This window comes from Salmo salar, chromosome 06, assembly GCF_965601325.2.
Source record: "Salmo salar chromosome 06, fSalSal1, whole genome shotgun sequence".
NCBI lineage: Eukaryota > Metazoa > Chordata > Actinopteri > Salmoniformes > Salmonidae > Salmo > Salmo salar.
Window position 1 is genome coordinate 38,361,638 of NC_138296.1, and position 12,005 is coordinate 38,373,642.

The window sequence follows — 12,005 nt, forward strand, 5'->3', positions numbered from 1 at the left end:
TCTAAACTCCTCTGCGAAGGACTCTGGTAGGATACACATGACTATCCTCGATGAAAGGTGGCTATCGAGAAGGACACTCTTCCGTTCGCCTACTAACGAATTGACATCTCCTCAGCCACAACGGTTTCCGGATCACGGAGGAGAGAGGATGGAGGACAGACTTTTACCCAAATGAGAAAAGGCATATACATGCCATGGCCCTTAGTAGAGGAAGTTTAGTTTATGTAAACTGAAGGAAAATGAGTCTAATGACCTGTGTACATGGGCCGCCTTCTGCATTAAATTAGACAACCTCCATAAAACATGTACAATTTGATATAGGCTACAGAAAGCACACACAAGTAGACCTGTACCTGCATTTGTTCCAAGGAAGAGCTATGCTGTGCCCTCCATGGACTGGCCTCCTCCTCTATAGTGGGGCTGCTGGGCCTCTGTGAAGGATGAGATTGTAATTATTAGTGTAAATGTTTCTGGTGTTTTGTGGTGTAAAACTGGGTGGGTTGAGCGTAACACATCAACCCTGTAACCCATAGAGAGACAGGCTACACAGTTTTATGTTTGTATTCAATTGTCACTCCGTGTTGCACACAACAAGCTTCCATTCCCCCTGTCACAAGGGGATTTATGGCTGATTTAAGATGAAATCGTCAACCCGGTTATGGTCAACCCTGTTACTTTATTTGGCACTTAATAGGCACTTACTATAGTTTTTTATTTAACCTCTTGAGATGGGAAAACTAGTTTTTCATGAAGTTGAACATGTGCTCTTTATGAAAGAATGTTAAAAATAGGTGAAATAAAACGTCTATTTTGACCAAGTTACAGTACACTTCTCAAAAGGCACTGAATTGGCGGAACAACCCACCTGCATGTGCAAAGAGGTGGACGAGTGTGCTCGAGATAGTCTACCGCTGCTGCCATTTTTCCATTCAATGTGGTTTCTCTCTAGGTCCCCTGAGTCATCTAGCCACTCTCTGGAGGGATGCTTGGAGAGGGAGTGGCTGAAACATCAGACACGTGACTTTAGATACAACATATTAATAATTTAAAAACTGTCAGTGACGCAATACTGATGTCACAGCTGAAATACAGAGGGAGAAACCACTTACAACTTCCTATTACAGCATTACCTTGCGGTCAACAATGGAAAACCCTAACCTTGCTGGTTTGAAGAGTTCCTGTCTCCCTGAGGGTAGGTTTGGAGTCTGTCCCACATGACCAAGCCGCTCCCTTTGGAGGACAGGCTTGATTTTTGGTAGATCAGCCATCATGGCGTACTCTTCCCTACTCCTCTCCGTTGACTCCCCGGACAACTGGCCAGACTCCGAGGACTCCATGGAACTCTGGGACGAGGTGTGCCTTTGCATCTGAGGGGAGGGACTTAGGTTGCGGTTGGTCAATCCTTTTGTGTTTGGGTAGGAGCTACGAGTCTCCAGACCCTGCCTACTACTGCTACTCCTGGTGGTTTCCCAGGTGACAGCAGAGGCCCTCTGAGAGGGGGCAGATGTTTTGTTCTCTCTGCCCTCTCTGGATGGGGAGGTGCTATGTAGGAAGTGGGTGGAGCCTCGCCAGGCGCCAGGGGAGGGGTTAGAGTCAGGCCGAGCATCACCGGAAGGGTTTTTTCTCTGGTAAGAGAGGCTGGAGTCACCACCACTGATGGTTTTCTTGAGGAGTGACTGGCCTGGTGGGTCACTGCCTCTTTTGGATGGAGAGGAGTTGCGACTGTCATGGCTCCGACCATTGAGGGCCCCACTCTTCTCAGATTTGTGCAGTAGTGATTGGCCGGGGGTGTCATGGCCCCTCCTTGAAGGGGAGGAGCTACGACTACCGCAACTTCGACATCTGACAGAACTGTTCGTCTCTGATTTACAAAGCAGTGATTGGCCAGGGGCATCATAGTCCTTTCTCAAAGGGGATGAGCTCCGAATGTCTCGACCTTGACTATTCAGGTCGTTTTTGGATTCACTTTTGCGCAGTGATGACTGGCTCGGGGTATCACAGCCTCTCTTAGAGGGAGAGGAGGTAGGACGATCACGACTTTGACTTCTGACAGAGCTGTTCGTCTCAGATTTACAAAGCAGTGATTGGCCAGTGGGATCATATCCCTTTCTCGAAAGGGAGGAGCTTCGACTGTCTCGACTTTGACTATTCAGGTAGCTGTTGGATTCCCTTTTGCGCGGAGGTGACTGGCTCGGGGTATCATAGCCTTTCCTAGAGGGAGAGGAGCTTCCACTGTCACGACCTCGACCATTTCCATAGCCACTTGTCTCACTTTTGCAAAGCAGGAATTGACAAGGAGTGTCAAAGCCACGTCTAGAAGGGGAAGAGCTACTTTCATAGGCATGAACACTTAAGTCATTCCGAGAAGCTGATTTCCGCAGAGATTGTCTTTCGGCATCATAACCCTCCCTAATGGGAGAGCCACACCGGCCGCCGTGTCGACTATGACCATTGAGAGAACTGTTTGTTTCAGATTTGCGAAGGAGGGACTGGCTGGTGGCATCGTAACTCCTCCTCGAAGGAGAGGAATTGTGACTTTCACGACCATGACCATTTATCAAGCTGTTCCCATCAGATTTGCGAAGGAGGGTTTGGCTGGAGGTGTCATAAGCCCTCCTCGAGGGAGATGAGCTTCTGCTGTCATGGCCATTTAAGGAGTTACTTGTTTCAGATTTGCGGACCAGAGATTGTCTGGGGCTTTCGTAACCCCTCCTTGAAGGGGCGGAGCTTCGAGTGTCACGTCCACGACCATTTAAGGAGCTGTCTGTCTCATTCTTGCGCAATGCACTTTTAAAATATGCAACAGAGTTGACCTGTGATATGGAACCAACTGAACTGGCCATCGATATTACGTTTTTATTCAAGCCTCTAATATCAACACCTCGTCCATAAGAGCTCTGGGGGGGACCTCTAGAAGTCTGGTCCCACCCCTGAGACCAGCCCTCAGAGTCTAAGCCCCGCCTATTGAGGGAGGTGGTACATTCACTTCGTTTGAATGGGGAGGTGTTTCGTAAGGGTGAAGAGGAGCGGGACAGAGAGGAGCTTTGTCTCGATGAATTGAACTTCCCAGACTCCTGATAGGAAGGGGAGTTTCTTCTACTGTATGAGCTGTTGAAACCCCTCCGGTTAGTGGAGGCCAGGGATTCTGCTATCTTAAAAGGGGTGGGGCTTGGGGAGCGAGGGCCCACCTGAGCCTCAACCTCGATGGTGAGATCAAATGCGTCAGGAGGTTCAGGGATTTCCAGAGGCAGGTCTGGGTTTAGTATCTCTGGGTTTAACCTCTCCGAGGCCAGCCCCAGGTTAGGGTTCCTGAAGGGGATGGTAGCTTTGGGTTCAGGGCTCCGGTTGCTGTAGAGGGGATGTCCCCTCTCTGAATGGCGGTAAACGGGAGGAGGGCTCTGATCCCTGAGAGAACGGGCTCCTCCTGCCCTCCCCAGAGAGAAGTAGCCACTTTCACGATTCCTTTCTTCTTTTAACCCTAAAAAAGAAAAACACTCCATCACATGGTATACTAAACACTGTAATTATTGATACATTCCAAGGAGTTCTAAGGACGTCCACAACACAGTTCTACAAGATACTTCCACACTACTATCAATAAGTCCCACCTCAACCTGAACACAGGTACCTGACAACATCATCATGTAAATAACACCTATGGCTGTAATAGGATACATGTGGTTAAGTGCAGTCCTCACCTGAGTGTCTGCCAATCCTGCCCCTGCTGTTGTCCTCCTCCATCCAGGCATTGGGGTTGGTTCGGTGCGGTGGTGGGTCCAGGTGGTTCATGGTGAGGTGGGTTGAGCGGTGCCGGAGAGACAGATAGTGGTCCTCTGCACTGATGGAGCCACTGAGATCAGCGTAGACACTCTGGTCCCGACAGCTGGAAGAGGAGATAGTGTGAAGAGGAGATGGTGATATAATGGTGGAGAGAGGGAGAGAATGAGGGAGTGAGAAAGTATACAGTTGAAGTCAGAAGTTTACATACACTTAGGTTGGAGTCATTAAAACTCATTTTTCAACCACTCCACAAATGTCTTGTTAACAAACTATAGTTTTGGCAAGTCAGTTAGGATATCTACTTTGTGCATGACACAAGTCATTTTTCCAACAATTGTTTACAGACAGATTATTTCACTTATAATTCACTGTATCACAATTCCAGTGGGTCAGAAGTTTACATACACAAAGTTGACTGTGCTTTTAAACAGCTTGGAAAATTCCCGAAAATGATGTCATGGCTTTAGAAGCTTATGATAGGCTAATTGACATCATTTGAGTCAATTGGAGGTGTACCTGTGGATGTATTTCAAGGCCTACTTTCAAACTCAGTGCCTCTTTGCTTGACATCATGGGAAAATCAAAAGAAATCAGCCAAGACCTCAGAAAAAAAATGGTAGACCTCCACAAGTCTGGTTCATCCTTGGGAGCAATTTCCAAACGCCTGAAGGTACCACGTTCATCTGTACAAACAATAGTACGCAAATATAAACACCATGGGACCACGCAGCCGTCATACCGTTCAGGAAGGAGACGCATTCTGTCTCCTAGAGATGAACGTACTTTGGTGCGAAAAGTGCAAATCAATCCCAGAACAACAGCAAAGGACCTTGTGAAGATGCTGGAGGAAATGGGTACAAAAGTATCTATATCCACAGTAAAACGAGTCCTATATCGACATAACCTGAAAGGCCACTCAGCAAGGAAGAAGCCACTGCTTCAAAACAGCCATAAAAAAGCCAGACTACGGTTTGTAACTGCACATGGGGACAAAGATCGTACTTTTTGGAGAAATGTCCTCTGGTCTGATGAAACAAAAATAGAACTGTTTGGCCATACTGACCATCGTTATGTTTGGAGGAAAAAGGGGGAGGCTTGCAAACCGAAGAACACCATCCCAACCGTGAAGCACGGGGGTGGCAGCATCATGTTGTGGGGGTGCTTTGCTACAGGAGGGACTGGTGCACTTCACAAAATAGATGGCATCATGAGGGAGGAAAATTATGTGGATATATTGAAGCAACATCTCAAGACATCAGTCAGGAAGTTAAAGCTTGGTCGCAAATGGGCCTTCCAAATGAACAATGACCCCAAACATACCTCCAAAGTTGTGGCAAAATGGCTTAAGGACAACAAAGTCAAGGTATTGGAGTGACCAACACAAAGCCCTGACCTCAATCCTATAGAAGATTTGTGGACAGAACTGAAAAAGCGTGTGCGAGCAAGGAGGTCTACAAACCTGAATCAGTTACACCAGCTCTGTCAGGAGGAATGGGCCAAAATTCACCCAACTTATTGTGGGAAGCTTGTGGAAGGCTACCCGAAACGTTTGACCCAAGTTAAACAATTTAAAGGAAATGCTACCAAGTACTAATTGAGTGTATGTACACTTCTGACCCACTGGGAATGTGATGAAAGACATAAATGCTGAAATAAATCATTCCCTCTACTATTATTCTGACATTTCACGTTCTTAAAATAAAGTGGTGATCCTAACTGACCTAAGACGGAATTTTTACTAGGATTAAATGTCAGGAATTGTGAAAAACTGAGTTTAAATGTATTTGGCTAAGGTGTATGTAAACTTCCGACTCCAACTGTATATATTGTCCCTCTAGAATCGCAACATGAGGCTCATTGACTACTTGGTTTACAAAGCATGCTCAATGAGTTTCTTGTTTGAAGTTCTTTGTGCCTAGTTCGTAAATGAAATTTCCCCCCTGCAAAATACCTAAATATAAAGCTCAATAAAATGCCAAGTCTCCAACGATATCTCAACACAAGTGTATAGAGAAAACAAACATTATTTTGTACTAAACATTTCTCCTTAGTGGAGCTTCTATCTCAGACACACACTAGAGCCAATAGATTCTGAAGAGAACCTGTCAGTGCTGTCGTCGTCGTCTCCGTCACAGATGTAGAGGTCACAGTCAGGGCTCAGGATGCACAAGGAGCTCTCCTCGTAACCCAGCTGATCTCCGCTGACATCACAGAAGCTGCTCACCACTGACAGGCCATCAGAGTCCTCCTGATAGGTCATCGAGAACAAACAGACCAATCACAACATACGGCAAACAAAAACAGAACATCAGCCAATGGGGCTACAGATGACAATGTATTGAAGTGTAATACCATGTTAACTAGCACTTTCTGCAATTGTCAATAATTCTGGTTAAATGAAATTCAATGTCCATTTTCACAAAATACAAATACCAGACACCGACAAATACTGTTTGTACTATGAGAGAAAAGCAAACACTGACAAGATAAGAGAGTGAGCAGCCATAGAAACTAAAGGTTTTGTTGGAACTAGCACAATGTAACTCACTAGGCCTACAATGCCTCATTCATTTACAGATACATATTAACAATGAACACAGGTTTAACACAGTCATCATTATCAAACCTGAACACAACACCTCCAAGTCTCTCTTTATAGATCCATGTCCATATGGGGAAGTTCATGAATAGTGTCTCCCCTCTGTCTCACCCTTCTGTTCCTTAAGACGTCCCTCTCATACTCACACGTTCTGTCTGTCGCTCGATTAGAGTTACACCGTTGTAACTCTACCTAGACTGTAGTTCTCCTCATTATTATTTCATAGCAGTTTCTTTCTTGACATATACAACCCTTCCGGGTTGTCTTAAAATACATATTCTAATCTTCAGTTTGACTTGAATTAATAGCAATATCAACAACAACTTGATAATATCATAGTACTAGGTAGGTATACAAAAGGTATTGCAATGTAATACAGCAATGAAAAACAATGAGATAAGATCTGACTTCCACAAAATGTATATTTGCCTAATTTGTGGCAATCAAAGGCAAAACAAGGAGAGTGCTATGCTACCAATAAACAGTCGTGTCCTCAAAGGCACATTCATAAATGAATGTGCCTTTGCAATGACTATGTGTAGAAGTGGGCCGGCCGGTGCTTTCTGTAACCTGCCTTCATGTATAATGTTACCAGTGATTCCCAAAAGGGCAGTAAATGATCTCCCTTCATTCATTTGTAATGGGAGCATTCTCTTCACCGCCCTCTTCATATCTTTTTTCCTCATACGTTCCTCCTTATTCACTACACTCAGCACGCAACACAGGGTCATACCTCACCAACGTCTGTTACTGAGCACTTTGTAGTCCATCTTCAGCACTGAGTGTTACTGGTTAAATATAGTAGCTTCCCTTTCCGAAACTATAGTCTGCTAGCCAAAGTTTAAGTAGACTCAAAGTCAACATTACCACTCAGCCATCTCCCTTACTTCTTCTTGTGTATTGATCCATGACTGTCTGACCTCAATGTCTATCTGACCCTTTCCCTGACCCCATATCTTACCTTCCACCTGTCTGTATAGGCCCAGATAATCCTATCACTCACCACTCTTCTAATCCCCTCTCCCTCTGTCTTGGCACTGGTATTTCTCTCCACTGCCTGTGGTGCTGGTAGTAGTGTTGGTGGAGGTCCAGTGGCTTGCCCTGGCTCCTTCTCCGCTGTGAGGCTCAGCTGTAGTGTTTCGGCTGTACCCGTGCCTGTACTCGTGCCCGAGTGCAGGTGCTTCTGGCGCAGGCAGTCGTGGCAACGGGAGGAGTCGAAGATGTTGGGCTGGAACTTGGGACAGATAAGGTCATCGCCGGAGAGGGGCATGGCGTGTCCAGAGGTGGCAGGTGCTCACTCATCGCACCCCTCGGAGAACACTGAGGAACAACACAGGGTGTAAAGGCAGATAAAACCAAACACAGTATTTAATGAGCCTAAAACACCACAAAGTAGAAAAGGTGGTTGTAGTAAAACAGTAGTACCAGTAGTACTTCAGGAAAAATTGTGGATTTCAAAAGAATATACAGTAGTCCATAAGGAGAAAAAAACAGCTAAAATCCGTTCAAAATGTATATGAAATGTACACAGTGTAAGACATTGGTGGGATATTATTACAGTGTAGCTGTAGTAGGAAGATGTAGCAGAGATGGAAGCAATGCTGTAGCATATTTGATCCACAAGAGTTATTATTTCATGGTTAGTGCGATTAAACGGAACAGTTAAGCTAAGTGAAAACTAATTATACAAGAGGATATAGTGAAACACAATACAGAAAGGAAGATGATAGAAGTCTTTCCAGCATATCATTAATATCATTACTAAACGTCACCGAGAGCACTTCGGTAACATCCCAATTTAAAAACATTTCAGCCACGAAAATCTAAATACAAGTCAAAGAATTTCTAGATTTCTTAATGTGTATTATTTTCCATTTAATTATTCTCTTTTAAATTTGAGAGGAAGAGGTTTTCAACGATACCTGACAGAAGAGTTCTCAGCCGTCAGTTAAACTGAGAATATTCCATTTAGAGAAAGATAATATAGTGTCCATCAGACCCCCAGCACATGCCTCTTCCCCTGCTCACAATCCCCCTGAGGCTCTTACTCTTACATGGATCCGATTGGCTGTTCCGACAATGGATGAAACTGATGCACTTCTGACTGCCATGTTGGCTCTGCTTAACATTACAGAGAACCTATCAGTCTGCCAGACCTAGAACCAATATGGAGTCAGTTGCATGACAGTTACTCTATTGAAGGTTGTATTAGATATCATGAGCTTTAGAAAGCAAAATGAACTGCTTGTGACAGATGGCATGCGTTAGCTCAGGTTAGTGTAAATAAATAAACACTGCTAAGGTATGAGATTAGCATACACTAAGATCCTTGACTATACAACATTTCTTGAAATCTATCAAACAAATGAGGGCATGGGGTACTATAATGTCTAGAAACACACACGTAAAGATCTATTCTCTGATGCTCTGAAAAGGATGTTGACTGAGGAGTCAGGTTTCCTATCAAACAATAGGCTATAGAACTAGAGGGATTCACAGACTAATGGTTTATAAAAAAATACTAAAGCAAGTGATTCCTATATATTCTTTTCTTTTAATCAAACTTTGAGCATATACACATTGTATGAGATACAACATACCAAAGCAGTTAGTATAAACAAACATGTAGAAAGGAGAGAGCATAACAAAGGAAACAGACAGGCCGTGTCCAATTGGTTAAGACAAAACAGTGTTTGAAACGGCCGCTCTGGATCGAGCAGACATTGGCTTTCAATGAGAATGAATATGTGCAGTTTGTGTATTTGTGATTTTGTTTGCTCTGTAGACTTTCCCAACTGGTACCATAGAAACTCTAAATGTCCATTATGGCTGCTTAGGATCCTGACCAAACAAAGAGGCCAGACAGACACTGCAAATCAATTTTTTCATAACTCTCAGTCCTTGTGATGTACCCTCTTCCCAGTCAGTCTGCGTCTTTGCTTCTTGCTGGTCCTCCCAACTCTGTTCTTCTCAATTCTACCCTTCTTGTCTGTGGCACCTGGCTTCTTGTCTGTTGGCCGGCCTCGTCCTTTGCCTTCCTGCTTCCCTTTCCTGCTTCCCTTCCGCTGCGTCTGGTGAGCGTGGAGCGAGGCGTTCAGTGAGCAGATTCTGCAGAGAGGGAGAAGGTGGGATAATAACGTGTGAGAATAACTTGCCACCACAGTGCTCATATTGTTATATAGGCATCATATTAGACTGTCAGAACTGAATACAGAATGAGAATAGAACAGGAATTGGGGGCTCATTACTATTCATTAGCAGGGTATATTGCACAGTTGTTGAGGAATAATGCAATTTGCATAAATGATTACCCGTTTTTTAAATCCTCCAGTGAATTTGACCATTATTAATAACACAAGGAAAGAGTACAAGTGATTTTCATTAAATGTGAGTGAGGATAAACAGAACATACTTTTTATTGAGGATGGGATTCCCAGATTTCTTTGGCATAGCGCTCATTTTCTCCTGCTCCTCCACCTCCTTCTCCTCCTCACCGTCCTCAGTAACCTTCAAAAGAAAATGTACAGTTTGAATACCTTTCAGAAAAACAATTTCAAAACATAAGAACATGGGACGTGGAAATCAGCAACAAATGCTTTACCTGATTGGTTGCTGGCGTAAAGAGGCTGGCCCCCGTGAGGTCAAGGTCACTGATGGTTGTTACGGTAACAGTATGGTTGGGGTGATCGTACTGTACAGACTCGGTTGTGCCCGTTATCACATCCTCCAATTCATCTTCTTCATCATCATCCTCATCTGTGGAGAGTTAACCATAACAATAAGAGTAAGTAAGCAGATGAAATGGATTGACACTACATGTTTGCTTCTGGTTAATCCTGAAAACACAGATAAGGGCAAGTGAAGGCAGCCAACAATATTCTGTCAAGCCTGGCTGACATGTTTAATTATTTCGCTCAAACTCACCGAGAGCCTCTTTTCTTTCCTGCAGCAACTTCAAATACTCCTTGTGTCTCTGGAATTAAAGAGTAAATATGTTTCATGCCCCCTTCTGTCCACATTGTTAGTATTCCCTTCATCAAAAACTCTACTAAAGTGACAAGTTTTACACACCATGTCTATTTAATTAACACTTGGGTTTTAATCTTGTGCTTTCTCTTAGCCGGTGTTTACCTCTTCTTTGACTCTCTTCTGCTCCTCCTTTATCTTGTTCTGGATTTCCACCACTGCCGCTTTCCTCCTCTCCACCTTTCTCTTGTGGAATCCTGTCAGATACTCCCTGCAGGAGATACGATAAGTCAAATTGATGAGTACATTCATGACAAGTCACTTGTGGTCAATTTCTTGCATTCACCAATACTTAACTGATAGAATTAATGACAACTTAGAGGTCCACTAAACACATTTCTCAAAGACAGAGAGGCAGGATGATTTGGCTTATGATTCTCTATCAACAATGAATGCATATCATACAAGCTGACCATGTAAATGAGACCTACCTAGCAATCTAGCATGTTTAGCCAGATATGCTCTATAGTTAACTAAGGTTAGCTTCCTATGCGTTGAGGGACTCCTGTGCTGTTTATAATGTGCCAAACTCACTGTCGCTCGTTATCGTTGAACATGACCACACATTTCTCTCTTTTCTTAGATCCAGGTTTAAATTTCTCATGCTTCCCCTTTTCCTTTTTATTCCAGTTCTTCATGTTTTTCATTTTGAGAACACGTGAGCTTGTTTTTCAGCTGGCTTTTCGCTTAAAAAGTCCTTGCTTTGTGTGCATCATACAATGTGGTCCGACTGGGACAACCTCCCAAGCACTTTTGTTCTTTGAAATTGTGGCCATTCTCTCCAATGCCCAGTTCGAGAAGAGTAATTGAAAAAAGTGCATTGAAATTAAATGTTAGTTATTCAGAATTCTGATGCAAGTAAAATAACATTGCCGTGCCTACATTAAACATTGATAAGTGTACGACTTTAATATTGCCAACATATTTATGGACAATCTGTTGAAAATACGCAAAGCAATTGGCCGCTATCAAGAATGTAGCACTATTGAAACCAAAGCCTACGAGGATGGAATAATCTGTTTGGTGGACACTGCTTACCCCAGAGCAGTGTGACCAACCCAAATTTGATAATGTATGTAGCTGTGCGAGTTTCAAAACAGAGACCACATTCCACTCTGAACATGAAACCGGGTAATCGAATACTGGGAGCCACAGTCTGCTAGGACATTCCTACAGATTAATACAGAGAGCAAGTCTTGAGACACAATAGTTATTTCTACTGTGGGGAGTGGCTGTAAGACACCACTCACTATTCAGCCCAAGTCAAAGAAAAGATTTCAGCGAGGGGAGATGGAGACAGAAAAGGAGGGACATACATCATGAGCTCAATAATAAGGCCAGGGACTGGGGCAGAGAGCTGAGGGGCAGAGAGAAGGAACCAGCAACTAGCCAAGAAAGCAGGAAGAGACCAGTATAGTAAAGTGTGGGTGGTCTTCTTCCCCCACCTTCAGGTGGATAAACAGTACCAGTGTAGTTTTGTTGACCAGCCCAGTCGCTAGTTCCAGTGAAACACCTAATAAGGATCAAGATGAGTGTGTGAGCGTAATGCAGAACACTAACACTGCTTTAACAGTGTTCTGTCTAAAAGAAATCATGTTTT

The 12,005-nt window shown here is 43.8% G+C and overlaps 2 protein-coding genes across 2 annotated transcripts; both read right to left on the bottom strand.

Moving 5' to 3' along the window:
• Window positions 1-514: 514 nt before the first annotated feature.
• LOC145879768 (uncharacterized) lies at window positions 515-7,649 on the bottom strand. Its single transcript, XM_082976148.1, has 6 exons — window positions 7,383-7,649; window positions 5,883-6,028; window positions 3,699-3,883; window positions 1,159-3,478; window positions 866-1,001; window positions 515-520 (listed from the first exon to the last, which is right to left on the bottom strand). The coding sequence occupies exons 1-6, from the start codon at window positions 7,647-7,649 to the stop codon at window positions 515-517; spliced, it is 3,060 nt and encodes a 1,019-aa protein (XP_082832274.1).
• A 1,267-nt stretch (window positions 7,650-8,916) lies between these two features.
• Window positions 8,917-11,114, bottom strand: nol12 (nucleolar protein 12). Its single transcript, NM_001141416.1, is given in 6 exon segments — window positions 8,917-9,487; window positions 9,792-9,886; window positions 9,981-10,135; window positions 10,304-10,352; window positions 10,511-10,616; window positions 10,940-11,114. Coding segments are annotated over 6 exon segments (732 nt in total). The 5' UTR covers window positions 11,053-11,114; the 3' UTR covers window positions 8,917-9,273.
• Between the last annotated feature and the right edge of the window lie 891 nt (window positions 11,115-12,005).